Source organism: Podarcis muralis, chromosome 2 (assembly GCF_964188315.1).
Source record: "Podarcis muralis chromosome 2, rPodMur119.hap1.1, whole genome shotgun sequence".
In the NCBI taxonomy this organism is placed as follows: Eukaryota; Metazoa; Chordata; class Lepidosauria; order Squamata; family Lacertidae; genus Podarcis; species Podarcis muralis.
In genome coordinates this window covers 68633483-68659804 of record NC_135656.1, presented here as the reverse complement: position 1 = coordinate 68659804, position 26322 = coordinate 68633483, and the positions used below count along the sequence as shown (strand labels likewise).

The following is a 26322-nucleotide window of genomic DNA, read 5'->3' as shown; positions in this document are numbered from 1 at the left end:
ACTCCCATCATCCCCAGAGAGCTGAGCTAATGGCCAGGGATGATGGGAGTTGTAGTCCAACAACATCTGGGCACCCAAGGTTGAAGGACACTGCTTTTCACACAGATGATCCCAGGTTGAACTCCTGGCTTCTCCAGGAGTCAGATAGCAGGTGATGGAAGAAGTAATCTGCCTGGAGAAGACCCTAGAGAGCCATTGCTAGTCAAAGTAAACACATAGTGAGCTGGAAGGACAAACAGAGAGACCTTATATAGAGGGAGCTTCTTATGCCTGCCCTTCCTCTAAGGCAGGGGTTTTCAACAAGTGTGCCTTGAATGATTGTCAGGGATGCCACAGGAAACATTGGCCTCTGTCCTTCTTTCCTTCCATCCCTCCTCTGATGCCCTCTCACGTCTCTGCCTCCCAAAGGCTTGCACAGCTGTTCATTACAGCAGCCCTGGCTACAAGCTCAGCAGGCGAATGGTGCCTCTGGGGCTGGCCAGGGGGTGCTGGTTGCAAGGAGCTGAGGTGGCCTTGGAGTTAAGCAAGCAAGCGGACAAGGGAGCCCAGCCAGCCCTTGCTGTTGGAAATGGACAGACTAGTGGCAGGCAGGACAGGCAGGCGCTGCACTGGCCTTTCTTGTGCTTGCTGTTTGCAAGGCCTGCCTGGGAGCTGAGTGCCCAGTGCTGAAGGGGAGCCTTTCCGCCAGGCAGGCGCAGCAGCGCCCACTGCTGCCTCCCAAGGTAAGGTGCTGGCTTCACATTCACCTTTGGCCTGTCTCTGTTGGGTCAGTAAGGCTAGGGGCATCCTCTTCCCAGGCCCCTGTGGGGCAGTATGAGGAGACACCTCTCTTTGGGGTGGCAGCTCAGAGACCAGGGGCAGCAGGGGCGGCAGCTCAGAGGACTCCAAAGGCAAGGGGAGGAGTTTGAGGGAACACTCCATAAGGAAGGATGTTCAAAAAAGAGCAAGAGACCACCAGCTCTGCAGGGGTGACATCACTGGGCTCCTGAGCCCCACAGGGGTGCCACAGAAAGAATGTAGTTGGTCAAGGGAGCTGTGGACTCAAAAAGGTTGAAAACCTCTGCTCTAAGGCAGAGCTGGATAACCTGTTTGGCTCTATGGGGCTGCCCACCTGTCAATTGTATGTCATTGGGTTATTTGGTGCTTTGGAGCATCCAAGTCAGGATTTCACCTTGGAAGCAGCAATATGTAGCTAATTCTCTACCCCTCTTTTTGTTTTAGCAGGGATTTAAAGGCAAACCCCTTCACTCAGCCATGCAGGGGCAACTGCTCAGCCACTGCAGAATTAAACCCTATCCTTCTGCTTATCAGTTGGTGTCAATGAGTGGTATCTGCTGATTGACTTGGCATCAAAATGGAACCCTTGGTGTGTCAAGCATGGTCAGAGGTTCCACAACTCTGCTCTAAGGAGCTCATGCAGCCTATATGTGAGCTATCTGGTGTTATCCTCATTAATGAATTTATGGAGACACTGCAGACCAAGTAAGGATGATTGGCTAAAGGCCATCCAATGAGCTGCTTGGCTGGATATGGATCTGAACCCAGGTCTCCTTTATCCAAGCCCAGCACTCAACCCCCTATGCTAGCACACTGAGTTTTCACTTTATACCCTCAGATAACAAGAATTTCAGAAACAGAAGGGACAATACAAGCCTTGCCAACCCTGGTATCCTCCAGATGTTTTGGACTACAACTCCCATCAGTCACTGTGGCTTGAGCTGATGTGAATTGTAGTCCAAAACATCTGGAGGGTGCCAGGGTTGGCAAGGCTGAACTACACTGTTCTGTTATTTATCACCATATTATCCTAAGCAAATTGGGGTTGGACACTGTTTATCCACCTCAGGGGATTAAATAGGATAACCTTCCATATACCACACTGACAGTGGAGGCTGATGCCCATTGAGATGGGTAGGGCAAAGGACAGGTGGTCAATAGTAGATGGAACCAGAGCTTTGGGGTCTGGTTGAGACCAGACTGTGATTAGTGGGGCAAAGCCCTATTCACTCTTATGGACCAGCCTCGACTGTACATGAAGTTCCTTGGAAGAAAAGTGGGACACAAAAACTTGATAAATTATACAACTGTCAGCAATTTTTTAAAAAAACAAACAAACCCTTTTTGTTTTCTAAACAGAAAGTGCCCTAATTTTGCATGTCTCTTTGACTAGGATCCTGTGCCAGAATGTCAATAGTCTGCCTTCTGGAAACTTTACCAGCTTCCTGCGTAGTACAAACAGTGTGGAACATCTGCAATGGGGACATGGAGAGCAGAGACCCAATATGATTTGCCTGCCCAGTGCATTCCTTTAAATCAGAGGTGGGCAACCTTCTTCTGATGAAGGTTCATTGGGTCACATGAAAAGTCAAACAGGGGCCACAGCCAATGGTGGGCAGAGCCATCATCAAGAGCGGGTGGGGATGCAGGAAGGCATAGCACTCTTTTTGTACCACCCCATTCCCACTCTACCTTTCCCAAAGCAGAAGCAATGCCAGGGTTTTTATGCCATGGGGGGCGGACAGATGGACGGTGTGCTGGAGAACAGAAGAGGGGCTTCAGGAGGCAGAAGGGCTGGAGGATGCTGAAGGCTGCCTGAAATCAGGGCAAGGACCACACGCCATCCCCAGGAGTCTGGTTCCCTAACCCAGCTTTAAATGGTTTTGTCAGTTTCTTTCCTGCTTGTGATTACCGTTGCAAGTAAGTTCAGACCTGTCGGGGAAAAACCAGGAAATGCACCAGGAGCTATATAGCACTCTGGTTTGCCCTTCAATAATCCTGCATCTATATACCCAAGGCAAACCCTGCTATGCAGAAGGATGATCAGCTTCTGCCATGGTGGCGATGGCTGATGAAAGCAGGAACTGATGAATGGTTCATCAGCAGGACATTTTAAGATGTTAGACCCAAAACAAAGGCGGCATATGTGTGCACACAGCACTTGGCTCTGCTTCATCTAGCAAAACCACCCCATCACTGGGATACTGGGTTTTGTAAACTCTGGGTACGAGAGCATAATGTGCATTCTGCACATATGCAGAATTTGCCAGCAAGCTGCTTTTTAAGAATAACAAAAGATTCTAGCTCTCATGATTGCAGACATGCGTTTGGAATGACGTCGGCTGAGTCTGATATTCATAGTCAGGCTGCACTTCTGCTGATTAGTGGTGTGTGCAGGATATCAAAATGGCGCCACCTACCTCCTTGCGCTCTGCCCACCCGCTCCAAGCCCCCTGTTTCCCCTTCTCTCAGATCCCTTCCCACTTCTGTTTTCTGCCACCCGAGCTCTTGCCTGAGGACTCTAAATCCTTTTCAGAACTTGCTCATTGCAGAAGGGGAGCTATGCAAAATAGAAGAATGCAAATAGTTTGATTTGCATAATTTATTTTCCAAGCAATATAATTTATACCTCTTTGCTATCAAGCGCACATAGCACCATCCGCCGCAAGACGCTGCGAAGCAATTTAGGGCAAAACTACCCACTGCAAGGCAAACACCGTGGTCTCTGCCCCTTAACATTCATTTTCAGGAGGTAAGGGCATTTTCAGGGAAGAACTGGTAGGGGCTGACTACCCCTTCCAGCCAACATCACTGCTCCATTGCAAACTGGTGTTTCAGTGCCAACTCGACGCGAGCCAGTTCTGCCCCTGCCCCCAACAGTCGTCCCCCCCACTTTTCCCTCCACATCAGAGGCTAGAAAATCAGCTGGAAGAAAAACAACCCATCCTGCACCCCAGGGTATATATAGGGAGAAATTAGCATCTTCAGTTAGCGTTCGGCACCCCCACCCCCAGCTGTTTCTCCCTTACAAATACAGTGGTACCTCGGGTTAAGTACTTAATTCATTCCGGAGGTCTGTTCTTAACCTCAAACTGTTCTTAACCTGAAGCACCACTTTAGCTAATGGGGCCTCCTGCTGCCGCCGTGCGATTTCTGTTCTCATCCTGAAGCAAAGTTCTTAACCCGAGGTACTATTTCTGGGTTAGCGGAGTCTGTAACCTGAAGCGTATGTAACCTGAAGCGTATGTAACCCGAGGTACCACTGTAGCTCCCTCTGTATTACCTTTGCAAATGCCCATCTGAGAAACAGGTTTTTGCTGAAGTAATGTGTGGTGTCCGTAAGCTCCACCTTTGACCAGATTTACAGGGAAATCTCCAGGCGCAACCTATGTAGAGAGGGGGCTATAGAAGACCTACCCCCAAACTGTAGCAACTGAACCATGGGGTGGCACCCTGTGGCTGCCTGGATGTTCCTGGACTCCAACTCTCATCAACCATGACCATTGGTGATTCTGGCTGAGGTTGATGGGAGTTGGAGTCCTGGAACATTTGGAAGGCCCTCATGTTCCCCATCCATGATCCAAAGCCTTCAGAGTTGGTGGGTCCTTCCCCCCATCCAGGAACAAGCATGTGCTAGTGCTGCTGGAAAAGGCGCAACACCCCATTGCTCTTCCCCCCACCTTCAGTGAATGCACTAGAAGAGCTGCAGCAGCACCAACTAGCGCACTGGAAGGAGAATGTGCTGGCTAAGCATTTCTGTGTTAGGTGGGCACTGCACCCAGCCCAAGCCAGGATAGAAGGGAAACAAGCTATGGACAATCCCTTCTCAGCCCCTCATGTATGAAGACAAGAAAATCTAATGAGTTAACCACTGGCAAGAGAACCTAACACACTTATGGCCATCCTCTGCAAAGCTCATGCCTCCCTGGAAGAACTCTGGGGAGAGAGCTGTGGGTGGCACAGCAGGGGCAGGGACTGGCATGGAAAAGGAGCAACAAAGCTGCCCAAGGTGGGAATAGCAGAGGACTGAAGAAGAGGTGTCAACATCTAAAGCAGCTTAATAGTGGGGTGCTAAGCTTCTGGCTCACACCAAACCCAATTTATCCTGCAAGGGTCGTACAGCCACCATCCCCATAGTGGGAAGGCATGGTGCCATGCAGCACCCTTCCCATGGCTGGCTAGGCAAGGCAACAGCCACACTGCAGGGAGCCGGACACAGATAATGGCACAAATGAGATTGACTCTAATCCAAAAAGCCAAATCCGCTAATTGGCAGCTCAGGACCAGGCTCTTTCCGGGAATGTAGCTGCAGCTGCTTTCGGAGAAGACCTTGTCATCAGGCACACCTCTGGGCCCAGCAAGCGGCAAAGGCAGGATGTGAACTCGAGTCCCCTTGGTGGGCACATGTCTTACTGGCCCAGGCCACGCCAGCAAACATGCCAGGATACACAAAGCCAGCTCCAGAAGGTGGCAAGATGGGAAATATGGAGGGACTGGAGGCCAACAAGGGCTGAGGAAGCTAGGAAAAGGCAACGAGGATGTCCTTGATTTCCTGTATAATAGCTGTCCTGTATAGTTATATCTCACTGGTTAAGGAACTATAGGGGTATTCTAATGCTCAGGAACCTCTAGCATCCTAATGGGGGTCCTGTGGATATTCAACCAGGGTCAATAGCAAGTGAGAAAGTGGCTGAGGGGTTCTTACCTAGATTTATATGGCTTAGGAGCTGGGGACCACATCAATCTGTGCTCAGGGTTTATCGGCATGAATTATTCTGTCCCTGGAGAATTCATTAGCTCGCATGCACATTGCTGATTCCTCTTGGAATCTGGACACACTCCCTGTGAAAGCAGGTTCCTTAGGGAAATTACGTGACTGCGGTTCCAGGGCTCACGGAAGGTCCAGCACTGCGAAAGACAGTCCATGGCAATCTGGGGGGGCAACTCACCTTCCTCACAGCCCATTGAGAAGAGAAAAGAACACCTTCAACCTCAGCCTGGGCCATATTATTTCATGTTGGCTTCCAGCTTACAAATGAGATATATATAGCCCGCAAATTATACTATATATTACACACACAAACATGGAATCAAAAGCCAGAGATTAGTTGGGCGGAATGTCCTCGCAGCCGTGAAGTCGCTGCCGTTTTGAAGGTAACAATGAGGCCGAACCAACATAGGCAGCTAAACACCGAGAAAGAGCACGTCGGCGCATGTGGCATTGCAGAACGAAGAACCAACGGACGGGGGCTGGCAGGGCAGCTCAGGGTGGGAGCGCATCAGAAAGCAAGAGGATTTAGGGGCTTTCCAGACAATGTGGTTTTCAGAAGGGTAACGAGTTCTGCTTACTAATTTACTGGGCTCCTGCCAGATGATGTCGCCCCAGCGAGAGTATCTCTTACTGAAGGTAGGGAAGAATTGTGGTTCCCCAGAACTCAACCCACTCAGCTCAACTGCTACGAATCTGAGATTCTTTTCCCAGGGAAGCACACCGACTGCACTGGAAAGTACTGTGCCTCTTGGAGTAGCGGGGGAAGTGATTAGTTACCGCCCATGACATGATCTATTGCACTCCTCATTATACGCTGGACTCCACATTGTGTCATCCTCCAAAACACAAACGAGAAAACCCAACCCTGTTATCCAGGCAGTAACCCAGTTTGGAAAGGTGGATTAAATTGAGTTATTTCCTTATCCAGGAAATCTCAGTGCCAACAAAGACATCTAGGGGCAGAAGGGCTGGCCTAACAACCCACACGCTTTACCTTGGCTGAAATGTGTATTGGAGGAGAAGCAGGAGGAAGAGTAGCACACAGTGAGGCAAACAGTTTAGAAACTAAAATTTGATAGAACCATCAAAACTTCAGAAGAATGGACAAAGCAGAAGGGTTGTGCTGGAACAAAGAGAAAGGCAGGTTCTGGTCTCCTTCATCTTGAATTAGCTTGAGGATGAAGACACAGAGAAGGCATTAGCTTTTTAGGACAGAGCCTAGTGTTTGAACTGGGCTTACTTTCTAAAAATGGCATTACTCAGTTCTGCTTTCTAGAAATGGTCTCACCAAGCTGGTATCTGGCCTAGTGTTCTGTCTAGCAACAGTAAACATTCGTTTTTGAAGCTTTGGGGGAGGGGGGACTGACATGGGCTTATCAATTTTGGAGGGCCTTACTACCTAGCAGTTCGAAAGCACTTCAAAGTGCAAGTAGATAAATAGGTACCGCTCTGGCGGGAAGGTAAACGGCGTTTCCGTGCGCTGCTCTGGTTCGCCAGAAGCGGCTTAGTCATGCTGGCCACATGACCCGGAAGCTGTACGCCGGCTCCCTCGGCCAGTAAAGCGAGATGAGCACTGCAACCCCAGAGTCGGTCATGACTGGACCTAATGGTCAGGGATCCCTTTCCCTTTACTACTTACAGAACTGGTGTCCCTTGCTTGCCCCTCTAAGTAAGGGGGTTTTCTTGACACAGGACGCAGGGAAGCAGAAACCAGCTCACAGGAGTTTGAGGACAAGCTGCCAAAGGACCATGAGACATCCTCAGAGCCCAAGCAAGAACACTTGGTATTCTATTTTTTAAAAACAAATTACTTGTTTTATAATTTACTTTTTTATTTTTTCCACTTCTACAGATGCAAAACGCCCTGTGCCAATGCAGCAGGGAGCGCTTGCTATACTTTTACAGTCTGGGAGGAAGGAAACAGGAAACCTGCATCCCTTCTCTCCTCTCCACTGCAGACATTGCCCACCATTTCCAGCTGAATGGTTTTGTCTTTTTATTTAACCCCCACCCCTTCTCACTTTAAGATATGACTACTGCACACTGCCTCTGCTTAGGGCTGAAATGCATGTGCACCCTTGTGTGTGTGTGTGTGTGTTGTTTTTTTTAAAAAAGCAAATAAAAATAGAAAGAGCCACAAATAGACTTTCTGGAATCTAACGAAGTGTCTATATCCTGGGCAGCGGGGTTTGTCATGCTATAGCAGCAGCAGCAGCAGCATCAAGGATGGCCCCAATGCTTCCACTAAGGAGATGGGGGCAGGGGAAGCAGTTAAAAAACAAAACAGTGAGAAAAATGGCCTAAATCAGAAAAGCAAGTGGAGGGGAGGGGAAGAAGGAAGGATGCTTTGATATCACGGCATCCAACAAAAAGTGAGTGGAAGTTTAGCTAATGTGTTTTTACGCATCTCTTCCTTTAACAAGGAGCTTGGGGAATGTGCCCCTTCCTTCCCACTTTGGGCTGATGGCTAGAAGCCGGCCCAAGGTCACCTGGAAACAGTGTTAGAAACTCAGATAGATAAGCTAAGCACCAAATTGCACCTTAAATCTAGGCTATGGTTGCTGCAATGGAATGTCTGTTTGCAAGGGGGCTGGACTAGATGACCCTTGGGATCCCTTCCAACACTACGATTCTATGATCTCGACTACATCTGCTTGACAGTAGCTTCTGCTCTTACAAGAATCTGCTCGTCCTGCTATGCAAGAAGGAGAAACACAAACCGTGGAAATGGAATTGACTGTGGACTAAGGCAGAGGATTTTAAACTGGCGCCCAGAAATCTCCACGTACTGCAGTTGCAACTGGACCCGCACCAGTAGCAAAATGCGCTTGGTGAATTTCGAACACGGCCTGGAAAGTATCGCAGTCAAGCGAAGATCTGGGTCTCCCAGGTCTCAGTGCAACACTCTAACCTTCACACCACACTGCAAAATGTTGTGCTCCTGCCTGAGCTGTCCAGCTATGGCCTCTGGTGGGGAAGGGGGGCTGCCTTGCATTGGGCAGAGAAACCCCATAACACAGTTGGTACCTTTGGAATGAATGGAGCGGATAACTGGTTAGCTATCTGCGTGAATCCAGAGCGGCTCTGTGTCCCCTTTTCCCAGGTGACCTTGTGGAGCAGCCAAGCCTAGCACTAAAAGCAGAGTCACCCACACTCACCTCCGTTCGAACAATGGGTAGCTAATTTTAGTAGTCTTTAGCCACTGCTAGTTTGGCCCCCCCACCCCACCCCACAGCATGCCCCAAGCTAGCAGCTGGAGTCAAACATTTCCAAGGGCACCTGCAGGCATTTGAACTTGAGCGGACAGGAAGAGATAGAGCCTTTCACAAATGACAGGGATGTCTGGCAGCCCTATCATGCGAATGGGGCAGAAAAGCTCTGAATTCCCCGTCTCCAAACCGAGCAATTAGGCTGCTAGCAGGGGCTGCATACAACTTCTCCCCGGAATATAATTGCTCCCCACGGGTGGGAATGGAAGGAGATCAGCAGCAGCTGTTTTCCTTTCACTAAACAGAGCCCCACTGAGATCCTCCCAGCGGCACAACCCACCATTGCCACCAGCAAGCGGCAGGTGAGCCCAGGCTTCCCTTCCCGCTATTTATTATTGTGTTTATACCCCACCTTTGCAAGGAGCCTAAGGGCTCTCCCTTATCATCCTTCACAACCACCCTCTGAGGTAGGTTAGGGCTTAAGAGTTGGTGGTTGGCCCTCCTATAAGGCCACCCAGTGAGCATCGTGGCCGAGTGGGGGATTTGAACCCTCATCTCCCAGGTCCTAGCCCGACACTCTAACCACTACACCACCCTGGTTGCCTTCTCTCTTGCACTCCCAGCCAGCTCTGTAGTTTGTAGTGCCAGGATCTTGTCCAATGATCCATGTCTTGATCCTCACTCCTCCTGCAGAACTGGTGGGTTGCAGCATGCTTCTTAGTACGAGTGAAGCTGCAAGGCCTAACCCTCTGCTCTGGATCATCCCACCATGGGCTAGTCAAAAGGAGAGGAGTGTGGGGCAATGAGGGGCTGCCCAGGCCAGACGTTCTGAAATGAGAGGTGGCAGCAGCAGAGAAGAACTTCCACCCAAGACCACCTGGATGCTTACTGACTCCAGAGTTTCCTAATGCCTGCAATGTGAAAGGGGGCATGAAATTCTCCTAAAAGGAGATAAATTACACCCACCCACCCACACCCACTTAAGAGGGGGAGCTCACCTATTCCACGGCAGTCATCAATTTTACTTTTCTGTCTCTGAGTAAAAATAAACCACGCGTGCACACAATACTCAAAACATGACCAGCTTGCGTTTAAAGAGACACCCTCGCTACACCTTCTCCCACCAGGCCACAATTCCAAAAGGAAGCCTTCTGTACTTCTGGCTTCTGGCTTCTCCCAAGTGCCTGCAGTTAAGGGAGGGCTGAATGCATCAGGCAACAAAAATGTTTTAACCACCAACCAAGTCTCCGTCCGCAGCCAGGGCCACTGCAAGCATCTGCTGCATAGCCCACCAAGAGCACCAGGTTCCTGCAGACAGAGCAGGAACAAGACACCAATCCCTGCTGCCTGCCCCCCACCCCCAGCCCTAGAGTGGAAAGGGAGAGGAGCAGACCCCCACCCCCAGCGCCACCCCCCTTGTGCAGCCCCTGGCCCATGCACATGTGTTTCTAATGCACCGCGAGCCCCAGGGAACCCGTGTGCAGAAAAACGGCACCAAATTCCTTTCTGATCGAGTAATGGGCCCCAGCAGCCTCCGCATGGGGGAGGGGCAGCTTGGACCACCAGACCCTCCGCAAAGGGGAGGGGGAGGGAGGAAAGAAGCACATGAAACCTCCTCCTTTTGTGGAAGGGGCAAGGCCGGAAAACAAAGCTTGGCCTGAGGATGGGGAGCGCATTTAGGGATTCTCAGAGAAAGCAAGGACTAACTGTCATCAGGCGGATAACAGCTCTGGGTCTGTCCCACCCCCACCCCCCCAAGCGCGCAACTTGCTCTGGATTCCCCAGTATTAGGCCACAGCCTCTGCAGGCCTGCGCTCCAATGCAATCCGCACCTGCGCAACAGGGAGCATGCCTTACAAAGAGCACATGGGCTAATGTAATCCCAAGGCAATGGAAAACCAAAATGCGGGCAAGGTCTCATCCAAGGTCCACATCTAAGCACTCCCCCCCCACACTTCCCCCATTGTAGCCCAGGACCTCCCCCCTCCCTGCTAGCTCTCTGGGCGCCAGCTTCCAAGCAGGCCCACATGTGCCATCCCTACAGCTGGCGATTGCAGAAAGCACAATTCAGACGGGGCTGCTTCCTCAAGGGCTGCCAGTGGCCTGGCCATTTCGCCACCGCCCTGGTGGGCCAGCCCTGTAGAAGGTCACAGGTGGATGGGAGGCAGCAGCAGCGCCAGAGCCGAGCCAGCACTATCTACCCCACCCACCCAGTGCAGAGAGGGAGAGAGGCCTTTGTCCTTCCTCCACCAGCTGTTTTTTTCCTGCTATGTTCAGCACTTTTGGTGGCTCTCAATCAGGAGTCGCTCCTGCCAGGTGATTGAATGGATGCCCCACAGCTCAGTAAGCAAGTGCTGCCTGTCTGGGGATTTACTGCTCCCCACAAAGGTAGGCAGGCTGTCTCACCCCAATGACCTTGAGCTACAGGAGCTGGCCAGGTGCCCCCCCCTCCTCCACCCCCTACTGGATTTCTCTGGAGCCTGGATTTCTCAGACCACATGCGCTGGTGCATTGACAGCTGCAGGCCCACCAGGGTGGGGATCCCCACATAAAGAAGTTATTGTTCAGCCCCACCCCTTCACCCCCAGCTGCCTCTCACAGCTCCTGCCAGGGAACATGACCCAGAAGAAGGGATGAGCAGGCTCCTTCACCCAGTTTCCTAGAAGCCCGGGCAGGGTTTCCTTTGTGCCGAAGTTCAAGCCCAGATTTCATTTTTAAGTGCCAGAGCTGAATCCTGGAACATGCCTCTGTGCGTATGCCATGTGTCGTCCCTATGCCCTACTCAGCCCAACAACACATTTAGAGTGAAGCAGCATGGCTTTGGATTGTTAGAAATTACGTACAGGGCAAATGCAGGGTGGGGCTTTTTCATGCTACGTCTCTGCATGGTCTGATCTTAGTTAGCCACTTTGATGGTCTGGAGATTTTTTATTCTCCAAAGCAGCAGAGCTCCCCGCCCCCATAAACTGCACCCTAGACCTACAGAGACCACCCACGTGCCACAGCTCTTGCGAGCTCAAGCCACGCTGGAGCTGGGGAAAACTCTCCCAGAAATGGGGAAGTGACTCACAGGGAGTCAGAAAACAGGGAGCCAGGAATCTCCACTTGCAAGACGGTTTTAAGGACAAGGTACTGGGGGTTCTTTTGCAATGCTTTAGAGAGGAGTGGGACCCTGCACAAGGTTTGCCTTTGATATTTGTTACCTTCAAATCCTGTTCTCCCAACTCTAGGCTCAAATCCCAGTGGTCCCCTCTACACATTTCCTCAGCTGCATGGCATCCCAAACCCCACCCAGTGACTTGGCCTGCTCCAAAAGGGCAGCCCAACCTTCCCTCTTCCATAGTCTACCTCTCTCTGTCCCACTGAATATCCTCCCAACCCTCTCCTGCTGAGAGTTCAGCCTTCTTCTGCTCTGGCCCTTGCTGATGCAGTTGTCCTTTGTCTTTGCCATCAATTATTTTCACACGGAGAGATCTGGGCACAGCTAATGGATCAGAGGCTTGCCCTGGACCCCCAAAGTGGGGACAGCCTCTAACCACGAAGAGAGAGAAAACACCTTGGAAGAGCACATTGCATGGGAGGGGGCGGGAAGCCCCTTCAACCCCACACCAGATGGAAGGGACTTTCTTTCTCTCCCAAGGCCAGCTTGATGCAAGCACTTCTGCTGCTCAGGAAGCAGGAGCAGACACAGCAAGGCCAGCCAGCAGAGACGGGATCCCGGTGGCAGGGTAGTTGAGTTGCAAAAATACAAGCACACAGGTGCCAGGAATCTAGATTCAGGTAGGTAGCCGTGCTGGTCTGACGCAGTCAAAATAAATAAATAAAAATGTCCAGTAGCACTTTCGACACCAACTAAGTTTGTTCTGAATAGAAGTTTTCGTGTGCATGCACACAATTTTTAAATTTATTTCAAGGTGCCAGGAAGGCAGAGAGAGACTCCAGTAGGAGGTAAGAACCAATTCGGTGTAGCGGTCAGAGAAGAAGCTGCCGACGTGGTCCTCCCCAGATATTGCTCCAACTCTTGTCAGCCTTGGCCAGCACAATCAATGGGCAGGAATGATGGCAGCAGAAGTCCAGCAACATCTGGGGGCACCACACTGACTCCCTGGGTAAGGACAGGACCAGGGAGCTCAGGATTGGAATCCCTGTCCAGCCACAAAGCTAGGCCATTGGGCCAGTCTGTCTCTCTCTCTGCTTCTCCCCACCTTCTCTTTAACCCACCTTATAGGGTTGTCGTGAGGATAAAATGGAGAAGGAAAACCAAGGATGCCACAGAAAGCTTTTTGGAGGAAGCATGGGATAAAATAGCCGGAATATGATAAAATAGAGATAGGTCGCACAACAGTGGGGCAGGGGGAAAGTCACAAAAAGGAATGATAATTATAGGAAGGGGGGAATCTGGGATCCATAGTAGGAGAGATTTTAGTAATATTTTCACAAGGGAGGTGTAAAGTTAGCGGGTGCAGTGAGTCTGAACAGTCCAAGCTGGTTAGGGGGCTAGATTCTCTATCCAGTCTCTGGCCAGCCTGCAGCATAGTAATTGATATCCTGCATCTGTGGAGGCGGTGGGGGTGGTTTAGCTTCTTCCTCTTCAGACTGACACAGGGCAGAGCACTAAAATCAGAGTACTGCTTTAGAGCTCCCTGGCAGGAATATTTTTTGACTCAGATCCAAGATATGCTGAACCTCTAAACCTTTCTCTGCTCACTTGGAAGATCTCTTTCGCAAGCCGCTCAGAAACTGGGGCTAGAGACTAAATAAGACATAAAAGGCTAGTAGACCAATTGCTAAGCCGCTGGGGACATTTACTCCGCAGAATCTTATTGGCTGCAAGGCTGGATTCTCATCCTGGCAATTGCCAGACAGGCACCAGCTTTTCAGAAAGGATCAGATTCAGGTGAGTTGAGGGCAGCCCTCTGGTGAGCAGTTCACCAAGGGGGCACTAGGTTCCACTCAGGCTGGATTCCCTTTGTGCTATCTTCTCCTTAAGACAAGAAAACATTGCCCAGGAGACAAATCCATTAGCACACCCAGAGCACTCAGCCCACTCAGAGCACTAGACACCACTGCAGAAGCGACCCCATTTTCCATTCAAGAGATCCCCCCTCCCCCGTTTGAGGCCCTGCCAGCAGTACTGATTATATTTCCCATCACCTGTGGCCGACATCTGCCGCTCACTGTCTATCATCCCACAATGACAGTCCATTGTCCTGGAGATTCGGGTGCCTCAGCATGGGTGCTACTAATTTTGCTTGCCTCTTCCTTCTCAATCTTCCCCAATAATCTCCTATGCACCATCATTGATAACCAAACCATTATTGTATTCCTATGGCCCTCCATACATTTTTGGACTCCAGATCCCATCTGCCCCAGCCAGCATTGCCATTATAGCCAGGGGTGATGGGAGTTGTAGTCCAACAACATCTGGAGGGCCAAAAATATATCCCTGACATACTGACAATTTTACAGTGGGGAGGGGGGCAGGAAGGAAAGACAGACCCCTGCTTCCAGGCATTTTCAAGTCTGAAAGTGGGGAGATTACTTCCTCTTCTCTCTCTGCCTTCCTTAGCTTGCCTTTGTCTTGGAGGGTGACCTGTCCTCCCACCTCTCAAATTCATGCCTTTCTGAGCACACAACTGCACCCCCTCCACCCACACTGTCATCTCATTTTTGTGTGTGTGTGTCCCACTTTCTACAACAAACACCACACATACTATGTGCCCGCTAACCAGCCACACTCCTTTCTGTTTGCATGTGTGTGTGTGTATCATTTGTGGGATACGTCTCCAGCTGAACAGACCAAGAGGCCTGGCTTGCAAGCTGGAAACAAGAGAGGGGTGTCTGAAGTGCCTGGGCTTTGAAAGAGAAGGAAGCAAGCAAAGAGGAGCAGCTGGAGACCTTCTGGTCTAGAAGGAAGAGGAGGAACCGGGTGGGGAAGAGCAAACTACAAAGAAGCAACAGCAAAATAAAGCACTGGGGAGGAGGGGAGGAAAACTGATAGCAGTGCAGAGTTTACTCCATTTGCACTAGCAAAGTTATAAATTGTCAGGCTGCAGCAGGTAAGAGTACTGATGAAGCTTTATCTAAAGAGAACAACCAAGCTCTATGACTCTCCACAAGCTGACATGGAGCTAGTAAGTGGCATACCAGGACCACTGCCTCCTTCCTCTGTCCCCCTGTAATCTATGTGCTGCTGATGTGGGCAGCTCCAGCACCATTGTGAAAGGAGAGGCTGAAAGGAAAGCAGTTGTGATGGGTTTCAGCTTCTGAACCAGAAGGCTCATGCCGCCCAAAGGCCACTAGCGTTTGAAAAGTCCTTGCCTCGGAAGGATGCCACACACCTGCACACCCCAGGTTAGCAAGGAAGGGGGTCAGAAATGGCCCTTGGAAGTGAAAGTGGTGGCTCACAGGGAGAAGAGCACTTTCACATCCACAGGGCGCGTTTTCATTTTTTTCATTTTGGCCTTCCGGAGACAAATGAGCTTTCAGCAACCTGAGTGGGAAGAGAAAAACCACAACAGCCGATACAGAGAGCAGAGCTCCTGGCAGACAGAAAGGGCAGGGTGTGGTAGGGATAGTATGAAGTGGACCCAGGAGATGTAAGAAACTATTTGCAGAGAGAGAAAACACTGCATGTCAGTGCAGACTGAGAAAGTGAGGATCAGGGCAGAAGAAATCTCATAGGATTTCAAATTCTGGGTTAGCAACTCTGGAAGGAGAAGGGAAAAACAACAACAATTCTCCAAGCACACTATGGACTTGGTTTCTTTAAGAAGCATAAAGTACTTGTCAGCTAGGTTTTCAAAAAGCAAAAGCATTTCCTAAGAGCTGCTCTGGAACAGACCAGGAAGCCTATAGTGGCTCCAATTATTATCAGTCACACACAAGCACATGTACAGTACAAAGTGATTTCCATTATTCTTTAACCAGCTCATCTGCATAACAAGGTATGGGCGGTCTCCCATTCCCATTTTACACACGGGGAACCGATGCTGAAAGAAAGTGACTTGTTCAAAAGCATCCCACAGAGGCTATAGGTGGCCACTGTTTTGAACCTAGGTCTAAGCACTTGTAAATAATTAGTCCCCCTTGTGGTGCATATTAAGGACCAGATTAAGTGCTCCATAATTGCAGGGTGAATTAATCTTACAGGAGACTACGTGGCAAGTGCTTCCTGGCAACTGAGTCCTGCTATCTTATGTTTAGGGAGCATCACTCGAGCCCTCTGTGCAATTCTGCTTCAAACAGAAAAAAGAGGTCCAGAAACTGAACTACCGGGGAGAAACCTTCTGTTGCCTGGGCCATTGCTGCAGACATGGGTGGACTGCTTCATCGCTTGCAGGGAAGTCTCAAGGCATGAGGAAGGCAAAGGAAACGTAGCATGAAGTCTCTGAAGAACCTTCTGCCTCTCACAAAGTGTGAACATTCATTGGCTGGGAACGCCAAGTATGCAGGCCTCATTAACAATAACCCCCAACACCCACAACACACCCACACACAATTGGGTGACTGCAGAAATGGAGCACATGCCTATTGTTTGGGGCTTTGTAGGAGATGGCTCCCATTTCATCTCGGGAGGCAGCCTTCAAATCAAGGCTTCCCCATAGCAGCAGGCCCAGAAAATTGCAAATAAAGGGTTGTGCTGAAAACATCCCCCAAGTCTATTCTGGGAAGAGCCCCTGCGAGCAGGGATGGGCCTTCGCTGCCAACACCACCTCCAAAGAGAAAGGAGAGCCCCTTTGCCAAAGAGACAGGCGGCCTGTGGACAGCCAGGCCTCGGCAGCCCAAAAGAAAAGGATGCGGCACTTGGGGGCCCTCGACGCCTCCTCCTTGCGCGGGGAGGGCTGCCTGCGGAGGGCCCCCTTGGCTCCTCTCTGCCTCTCTCCTTCTCCTCCAACCCCACCTCCTCTTCTCCTCCTCACAGCCCACCAGCCCCTCCCCTCCAGCCTCCAGACCCCCTCCTCCCCCTCCCCCTCGCCAGCCCCACCTTCCTTTGTGTAGCGCGTCTCTATCAGATAACTTTCAACCCAAAACTGGAGGGGAAGAGAGGCTGGTACCCGGAGGCGCGGGATAAGGACAGATGGGCACCGGGCGCCGAGCTGGACGGCCCGGGCTGGCTCGGGAGGGCGCCGCGGGCGGACGAGCAGGTGGAAGAGGCACCGCGCGGACCCGCCCCCGCCGCATCCGAAGCGATGCGCCCGGGGATGGGGTGCGGGGAAGGATACTGCGGGAGGGTGGGAGGAAGAAAGGGGGCGCGTCCTGGCACCGGGGTGGCTCCCACAGGGCGGGCTGGTGCGCGCCTCCGACCCCCCAATTTTAGGGGTGGAAAACGCCGTCGGGACTTCTCTGAACTGCTCCCCTCCTCAAAAGAGCTCCGTGGGGCTCCAGGGCGGGACGCCGCTCAATATCCCCCCTCCGCCCCGGACTCTGTAAAGGCTGCTGGAGCATCCTCGGGCTGTGCCCTCCTTGAGCCCCACAGAAAAAGGCCTCGCCCCAGCTCCCGGGCCTGGCCGCGCGTTGCCAATGCACCATTTTGGGTTGCTAATGGCTTCTCCCCCCCCCCGCCCCCCAGTCATGTCCCAGGTCCGGGAGGCGAGGAATCTCCCGGATCGCCTCTATGGGGAGCGGGGGGGGAGCGCTGTTGGCGACTCCCGGTAGAAAAGCGGGCGGGCAGACGCCGCCCACGCCCCCCTGCACAAAGCAGAGACGGCAGCCAGCGCCCCCCTCCCCACCGCGGGGACAAAGAGCCCGCTCCCCCGGGGGGGCTTACCAGTCGGTGGGGCTGTCCTCGCCGATCACCTCCTGGTACGAGGCCAGCAGCTCCAGGCGGTTGGCGCCGAAGCTCACGCCAGCCATGCCGGCGGCGGAGAGAGAGGGATGCTGCTTTCCGGGACGTCGGCGGAGGGGCAGCGAGGGAGCCGCGCTCGGATGGAGACAGGCCGCCTGCCTGCTTGCCTCGGAGACACTGCAGCAGTAGCAGCCGAGGGAGGGAGCCGGGCGGCGCGGAGAGGAGGCTCCGCCTGCTGGCGCACCCGGTCCTAGCGCCGGCCGCGGCTCAGCATCCCCCTCCCGCCCCTCGGCCGCCTCTCCAGCGCCGCCGCCGCCCACCTCCTCTCGATTTGTCCACATGTGGGTTGCCTGGGATCAGCCATCTTGAGCTGGATCACTTCAGGCACCACCACGTATGTGCGACGGCGGCTCCCGCTTACATTCGGCCCGAGGGAACGGGGAGAGCCGAAAGTTAGAACTCGAGGCACCTGCGCCGTCGGGCCCAAGTTTTTGCAACAAAAACCTGAGCTCCACAGAGGAGAAGTTCCCTCGCACTTTTTAAAGTTCAGAGTTGCTGCGGCAGCGCAGAGGGGTCTAGAGAAAGGGGCACTCTGCGCACGCTCAGAGGCACTCACATTCATCGCAACTTTACACAGTTGGCAGCTGAGCCTTGCCCGGTTAAGTGTTATAGGTCTGGGAAAGAGGACCAGACTTCGCGCAGGACACACCAGAGCAGAAGCTGGCAATTCAAATGACTAAGGTGCTGGCTGAGCTGGGATGCAGCCTCAGGCTCAGCATCAGTGATCTACACCAAACCTCCAGTTGCATCGATATTGTAGCATCAGTCAGAACTGACTCATCCTCATCTCATGCACTTCAATAGAAAGCGAAGTCTCGCTGCCTACTATAGTTCAGATCACATTCTTGTGATCTCAGGGGGCGTGGGGGACACTTGGTGGCACGGTGTGAAAAATCCCATTTTGTTGCTAGTACACTGTTTGCTATATAGCAATCATGACTAAACTTTGAGTGATTGACAATACCCAGCCAAACAGAACCTCATGGTTTTGTAGTAGTAATCTCAGCACATCTCTCATTCTACCCAGGATGCCTCCACACAAGCCAGTCTGGAACCATCATATATACTTAGCATCCTCTCTGCAAGCCCACCACTGCCACCACTTGTTATAGCCCTACTCAAATAGCTCTTTTGGGAATCCGGAGGAGCTCTTTAAGGATTTCTGGATCCCACTTTGCCTCTTGACTTCAAGGTCTTATCTGAAAGTGGCCTGGAAAAGCAATCTCACTCCCATACAGTGTGGGCAGCATCTGGGCCACCATGGCACCTTATGAAGTAGGTGCCAACATTCTTCAAGTGTGAGGTGTTTTTTCCCTCTTAGCACTGCATTTCTTTTCTCAGTCACCTGGCACTTCAAAGCAAAGCCCACGTGGTTTCTAGCAGAAATGCAATTCAGACTTGAGCTACTGTGGAGGTGACCTAGTCTAGGTGATAGAGAAGCCTTTCTATAATAATAACAACAACAGCAACAACAACAACAGAATAAACCCTGTTGCTTTTGTCACTGTCTACCAGTACTTGCCTGGCACTCCCAAAATTCAATGGGAAAGGCTTAAGCCTCTGCAACCTCTCCCCAAAACAGAAATCCTGGTTGTGACATGCCATAAGGCCTCCCTATTTTCAAGAAGCAATTTATGAATGGAGTCAAGCTGGGGTTTCCATCTGTCCTAAAGCTCTGCTTATAGATTATCAGCTAATTACGTTCCTTGTGATTATGGCCTTTAAGAATTCATCCAGCCTGTGGCTTTGATGATGCTTTGCCTCTCTGGAAAAATCTGTTCCTTTTAAGAAAAAAAAGGGAAAACACCCACATCCCCGTAAGAAGAAAAACCATTCTCCCTGCATAAAGCAAAGCAAGCGACCCCAAAGACAGTGTGACAGGACAACAGCAGCGCTCGCCCTAACATACGCCCCCTTGCAAGACACAAATCAAAGCTAGCAGGAAGCACAAACCAAGTACCATAGTTCCCTACAACAAGAACTGCAAGCATCAAGGAAGTTTCTCGCCAAATATAGGATCAGTAACCACCAAAGCAGAAGCTGGAATGAAAGCACAAATGCTACAAGCTGCACGGGGGAGGGGGACCCTGAATAGCCGGCCAAACAGAAACAGCCACACAGCAGACTTACGCTGCATCAAGGCTGCAAATAAGGAAGTGCACGAAATACTTCTCCAAGTTGCCAACTGTGTTTATCTCTGAAAACGAGTCCTTGAAATCAAGCCATTCTCAGTCACCAACAGGTCTCTGGGCAATCTTTATGCTACCCTAAGCAGGTGCTGTGTTCTTTGGGATCAGTCATTAACTTAGACCAATGAAGCTTCATATATATGGTTTTGCCGATGCAGGTGGCTTCCTCTGTTTAGGCCCACTGTGACCATCCTCTCCTTCACTCACATTAACCTGCAAACAGCCACTGCCGCAAAAGGGCTTTGCTTATTTATGCTGGAGGCAGCCTCGCACACCACACCGCCCAATCTGCTCCTGGACTGCCTGATTTTCCATTAAAACATTTACAGTAGCAATACAGGTATGAAATCAAATTCCAGGCCAACAGGATATCACAGGCAGTTCCTGCTAAGTTGGGCAGTGCTAAGCTTTCCCTGCACCACTGTTGCTAGCATTTTCTGAAATGAAAAGTTACCACTTGGCTGAAAGTTGTTCTGCAGCTGTCACTTTTCAACAGAGAGGCCGTATTCAGTTTCAGCAATGCTGAGTCCCTTAGTCGCGTGCGCAGTATTTCCATGAAACTATTCCCTTTTGCTTTTCCTCTCTGAGCGTAAGAGGGAGGGCTCAGGTTGCTTCTTCCCAAGTAGGACTAATATTAGTTTCTAGAGTGTCTGTCACACCATATAACGCACACCTGTATTTTTCACTGACTTTTCACCCGCTTCCAGTAGAACCACACTCTGCCCTTTTAAAGACAAAGAAATCAGCACAGCTCACATATGTGACAAAAGAATTAAAGACATATTTTATTAGGCATTCAAAGCACCACCAAGGTGGCAAAGAACTGAAAACTCCCAGCCGGACAGCACGGTTCTGGGAAACACACTTAGAGCAAATTAGAAATAATAACTCTTTGGTAGGGATGCTCTGGGGCCACATCCAGCCCAGGGCTGTGCGCTACAAGCAAACGCAGCGTTGTATGGCTGGGGAGTGAATCACACGTTCATCTCATGGTGCGAGGAGAAGCAGCTTCTGCTGGTGTGGAGAAGAGGGCTGGATCCTGTGACAACTCTGCTTGAGGTCTGTTGCAACTTTATAGCACAAGGCTGTACACACCTTGGAGGTAGTCTGTTTCCAGCTCTAGGAAAGCAGTGGCTAAGTCTTGGGAGGGGAAAGAAAGCTCTTTCTTTTTCTTTTTTACTTTTGACTTGGCTCTTCCCAATTTCACTAGGGCCACATGTCTATGTGGAGGTGAGTTTCCATCACTGAAAGTGGAAATACATACTAACAGGCAGGACAGAGCCAGGCCTGGATCACAGAAATCACTTGCGATGCCTTCTCAAGGAAGGAAAGGCAGACAGGAGCCAAAGTTGGTAGTTACAACACAAAGGAGGCAAGAAGTCACGAGAATGAGCCCTACCCTGGCATTGGGAAAAGCTGTCGCCCCAAGAGGGCGAGGCAGCAAGCGTTCACATACACCTGAGGCAGTTAACGGACCTCCTAGGTAAGACCAAGTGTCAACTCTGCCTGCTTTGCAACAGCCACTAACGTATGGGATCCTTCAGCTAGGAAGTAACATTTCTGGGGCTCCACCTCTTTGGCTGCAGCTGGCACAAAAGCGACAAGAGGCACGGGCAAATCCTTTGGACATATGGCGACACTATGGCTTCACAGCATGGAGAAGGGTGGTGGTGATTCTGCCCCTGTCACTCAGTGCTGGTGCAGAATGGAATTCTATTTGGAAAAGAGCAGCAGCCTACATCTCAGACTCTAAATCCATGTACCTGAATCCTTGCAGAGTACTGAAGGGAAATCTGAGCACTGCAGCTCCACCATTGGGAATGATTGTCAAGTGAAGGGTTTGGGGTGGGGGTAGCTCTCAGGGCAGGACAGGGCAAAATGTGGGGGAAAGAGGAATGCAGGGCTTGGGCGAGCAGCAGCTTGGGCAGTCAGATCTCCTCTTCCCCACCCGCTTCCTCCTCCTCACACATGCGAGAAAGCATGGCTCTTGCACAGGGGCTTATCCTTTTTAGAGTAGAATGTCTTTCCTTCCAAGTTGATCTGGCAGATCTGTGGGGGGAAGGAAGGGAGGAAGGACTCAGTGAGGCAAGCATCAGTTCCACGCTCACAGGCCCACCACCCACTTCAGCTCATCCACAGGGACAAAAGAGGAAGGGCAAAGCCACAGGAATCACCCAATGCACCGCTGCCCAGCTTCACCCCCAACAGTTGTTGCCCTGCTAGACCTAAGGCATTGCCAGTCAGCAGGAGGCACCCGAGAGTGCTTGCCACGAAGGCAAGCAAGGACGAAAGGTTAAACCAGACAGCTCCACCCCCAGGGAAAGAGCCAAGCTCAGACGCCTCATCTGACAAGCTTCATGCTAGCAAATTGATGCCCCTGCCTGCCAGCGATGTCCCTCTATCACGGAATGCTCCTGGAGCAAAGGCTGGAAAGGGTTAGTTAGACCAGTGGTGGGTGGTGGAAAGAGGTGCTCACCGCACAGACGAAGCAAGTGTCATGCCAGCTGAAGCCCAGCGCCTCCAGGAATCGATCGCCAGCGTCTATCTTGAAGTCACAGCCACGGCATTTGGTTCCAAACATCTTCTCATAGTCTTGAGGCAGGGAGAGAAGGGGAAGGAGAGATTAGGCCAAGGTGTTCAGAATCTGGAGGCCGAGCTAGGAAAAAGAGCGCCGCTGCTTACATGAGCCATCGCCACAGCACCACCCGTCCCACTCACCCGCTTGGCAAAGGGAGGCTGCTTTGACTGCAGCACCATGTTCAAAGAGCAGCTAGGATCAAAGACCCTTGCCTTAACACCAAGCCTGTCTGTATATCAACTGGCAAGGAGTCCGGTCCTCCCCGGCCCTACCTGGAGATGCCAGGAATTGAACCAGGGACCTTTCGCATTTAAAGCACGCACTCTACCACAGAGCTACAGACTGGGTTGCTAGTGTCTGGATCACTGCCCCAGTGATCTCAGCTACCAGCACCTTCCCCCTCTGATCCACAGTTCTCTGCTCCTGCTCTAGGTTCCCTTCTGTTTCTGTAGCTCTGCTTCTGTCCCACAATCCTGTCCTCTCCCCAGTATTTGCTTTTCTCTGATCAGAGCCCTTCCTGAGCTAAGCAACAGATGCTCTGATGCTGCCCTGGAGCCTGTTGGGCTGGCTGGAAGACCAAAGACTCTGTGAAGAGATGGCAGACAACCGTCCCGGCCATGTCAAGCAAGGCTGCACATGCTGTTAAGAGCCCTGCACACCCCACCCGGCTTATGATGAAAGGCAGCTGTTCATTCATCTGGGAGAATTCCAGATTCTTTCACAGCATCAGATAATGTGGGGGTGGAGAGGGAAGCCACTCCATTTGTTAAGCCTTTCTCCCCCTAGAAACCTCCTTCCAATGGAATATTCCAAGAGAGGGCTGTGTTTATCAGGACTGGAATGAAAGGAAAAGAACAACACTTCCCAGCATGCTTTGCTGCATGCTTACGTGATGCAGGTACTACTCTACTGATCTCCATAGCAACCTGGCAGAACGGGCGCTGCCCGGCAACCATTACCAAGGGGCAGCCAGACCAGGGTCAGAGGAGGACGCCATTGCAAGTGTTTTGTTGCCCAAGCTCTCCCTGCCACTGAAGGTCAGTACTAGGAACTGTTTCTGTGGGGTATCCCCCCCACCCCTTCCAAGGAAGGCTGCTTTGGTGCTGGCTGCTCCCATTTGAGGGGGAGCTTGGGAAATCCCATATGCTTCCAATTTTATAAATCCAGAATGTTAATTAAAGGCTATCTAAAAGACTTCTAAGAAAGACCCACTACTTTGTGGGTACCACAGCCAAGTATTATCCATACCTCTCTCACAGTAGGGCTGCCCTTCTTCCATGTAGAAGGCACGATTGCGAATGGGAGTTTTGCAGGCAGCACAGATAAAGCAATGTACATGCCAGGTCATCTTGAGGGCATGCATAATTTCCTAAAGAAACACAAGAATACGAGTCACTCCACTGTAGGGCTGCCCTTTGCCAACAATGCAGGGTATTTAGACAGCACACTACACATAGGCAATACTGAACTTTCCACATGCCAGCCATACATTATTTCAACCATCCCAACAAGCTGGTAGGGAAGGCCAGGATTTAGCCTCCACAGATTTGGGGAGGGTGAAGAAGGCCGGGATACAGAGCAGGTTGCTCTAGCCTGCCAAGTGAGTTCATGACTAATATGAGATTTGAAACAGAGTTCCGGCTCGTGCTCATTGCTGTGCTATGTTTGCTCTCTGGAGCAGGCCAGAGTCTGGGAGTCCCCAGCCTCAAATATAGTAGCAAGACAAGTCTATCAGGTTTGTGCTATATGGCAAGAGCAGGCGTGGGGAACTTTTTTGGCTCAGTTGTCTGGATCCTTACCTGTACACACCTCCAAGGGTCAGCTGTGACAGGTGAGTAGGACAACACACCTGTCAAAGTCCCTTGAGCAGCATTCCAAAGCACCTAACAGCTAGCTGGTTGTCTGCCACTTGGGAGTCGCAGTTCAGGAACCCCCAGGGCTGGTAAAACTGCTTTGTGCAGAGACCAGACCCACACATGGGGGACCCACAAGCATGGTTGGGGAGAAATGGCCCCACAGGCCAGCCAGAGGTCCCCCACCCCTGCTTTAAAGCATCAGCCCTTGAGTTAACATAAGGAACTAGAGAGGATCACCCCTGAGTGGAAAGGGCTAGCAGCAATGGCTGGCTCCTTCTAAGCAAGGGAAATCTCAACATCAGGGATGTGGGACCTGCGACTCTCTAGAGGTTGCCTGACTCCAACTCCCATCAGCCTCAGCCAACACAGCCAATAGTGAAGGATGATGGGAGTCGGAGTTCAGAACCACTTGGAGTGCACAGATTCCTCCCCACCCCTTCCTGACTCTCAGCATGCTTGAGAGTAGGCCTGCTTCCCCGAAGGCTGCGCTCCAACCAAACTCACCCCTGTGATCTTCTTCTTGCACTTGGCACAGTTGGGGGCATAGCGTATGTCGTAGCACTTGGGGCAGAAGATGGAGCCCTTCTCCTCAAAAAACCCGCCCTCGTCCAGCACCTTCCTGCACTGCGAGCAAGTGAACTCCTCAGGGTGGTAGTAGCGTCCCAGGGCCACCAGGTAGCGCCCTCTGGTGGAAAAACAAAAAGAGGAAGGGTTAGATTTGAGGTGGGTGATGAGCCTGGCCTCTTGCCTATTGGGGGGAAGGACAGGCGACCAGGGTCTTTCCCCTTCCATTGCCAGAAGACAATTCTACCTGTTGTTATGAAGCATGAGTCTACAGTACATGGAAGGGAACACTTCCAAGGGCTGGTTTACACAGTGGTGTAGCATGGAGGACGGTTGCCCAGGGTGCAAAATTTCAGCACCCAGTGCTGCCTCAATACAACTTCGCACATCTGTCGCTGCACTCTGTTGAAAAGAGATTTTCCATGCAAACCAGGAAGTGACCTCTCCAGACAATGGAACAACTCTTCTTTTCTTATTCTGTGGCTGCAAACTCCTGGGTGATGTGGATGCCATTAGGCAGTTGAATGTGCGTGTGTCCTCCATCCATTTCCCTTCCTCCACACAGCCCTGGGCACTGGCAATTCACGCTATGCCACTGGGTCCGCACATTATGATTGCAGCATGCCAACATCAAGCAAGGGACTCGCATTTGTGAACAAGCCACTGCAAGTATAGGCACCGAACTTCCAGGTCACCTCTGCACACAATATCCATTGGTGGAATCGGTGCACCCATCCAGAAGCCAGTATTCCAGGCTGCAACAGACTAAGTGAGGTGCAGGTGTACGTGTGTACAAACCACTTCCAAGAATTGGGGGGGGGGGGGGGAGAGAACGATCCCTCCGCACTGCTGCAACTCTCACCTGATTATCTTGTTGCACTGGTAGCAGATGGGTGTTTTGTCCGCACTCTCAGGGGCTTGCTGCGCAGCCTGCACAATGGAGTTGCGGTTCTGCATCGGTGTTGGCGTAGCCGGCTGGCTGTGCTTGCTCAGGACCGTGCTGGTTTTATCTGGGGCATACCGCTCAGCAAAGGAAGGATCCACAGCCCAGGGTGGGCGGCTGGCCGGGCCGGAGACAGGTGCAGGCTTCGGAGCAGCAGAGCCTGGAACAGTCACACACAAGGCAATGGCAATTTATCTCTCAACAGCAACCCACTTAAGATCTGAAGCTTGCATGACATATGCATTGGCACTGTATCTAGGGTCTGAGCAATTCACCGGGAATAATCTCTGCCATTGGACTTGGGTGGACCAGACCCTCCTTCCCAAAGGAAGGCTGCTGGCCACTGCTCATTTTATGCACACATGCATTCAAAAATTTAAAGCTAACACAGCTTCACAGCAAGAAGCTACAACAGGTTTTGCTGTAGACACTGTGGAAGATACCAGGTGCAAGCATCCCTGCCCAGAGGTTTCATCGCATGCACAGCGCTCCCAGCTTACCATATCCAGGCTCCACGTTCAAGGCTGGCGCAGAAGACAGATCCGGTATGGAGACCTGGCTACAGAATAACCAATTAGTTCCAGGCA

At 51.5% G+C, this 26322-nt stretch overlaps 2 protein-coding genes across 5 annotated transcripts in view; both read right to left on the bottom strand.

The window, feature by feature from the left end:
- DBN1 (drebrin 1) overlaps positions 1-17755 on the bottom strand; it is a 40553-nt gene extending 22798 nt beyond the window's left edge. The window contains exon 1 of the mRNA XM_077923494.1: positions 17528-17755. Within this exon, the coding sequence (XP_077779620.1) occupies positions 17528-17613 (86 nt within the window). The 5' untranslated portion in view covers positions 17614-17755. The remainder of the gene's footprint in view (positions 1-17527) is intronic.
- Positions 17756-20555: 2800 nt separating this feature from the next.
- The window catches only part of PDLIM7 (PDZ and LIM domain 7), a 42508-nt gene continuing 36741 nt past the window's right edge, over positions 20556-26322 (bottom strand). For all 4 annotated transcript variants that reach the window (XM_077924670.1, XM_028718501.2, XM_028718495.2 and 1 more), the window contains 6 exons: positions 26236-26294; positions 25655-25895; positions 24733-24913; positions 23621-23741; positions 22271-22386; positions 20556-21843 (listed from right to left, as the gene is read on the bottom strand). In XM_077924670.1, the coding sequence (XP_077780796.1) occupies positions 21757-21843; positions 22271-22386; positions 23621-23741; positions 24733-24913; positions 25655-25895; positions 26236-26294 (805 nt within the window). In that variant the 3' untranslated portion in view covers positions 20556-21756. The remainder of the gene's footprint in view (positions 21844-22270; positions 22387-23620; positions 23742-24732; positions 24914-25654; positions 25896-26235; positions 26295-26322) is intronic.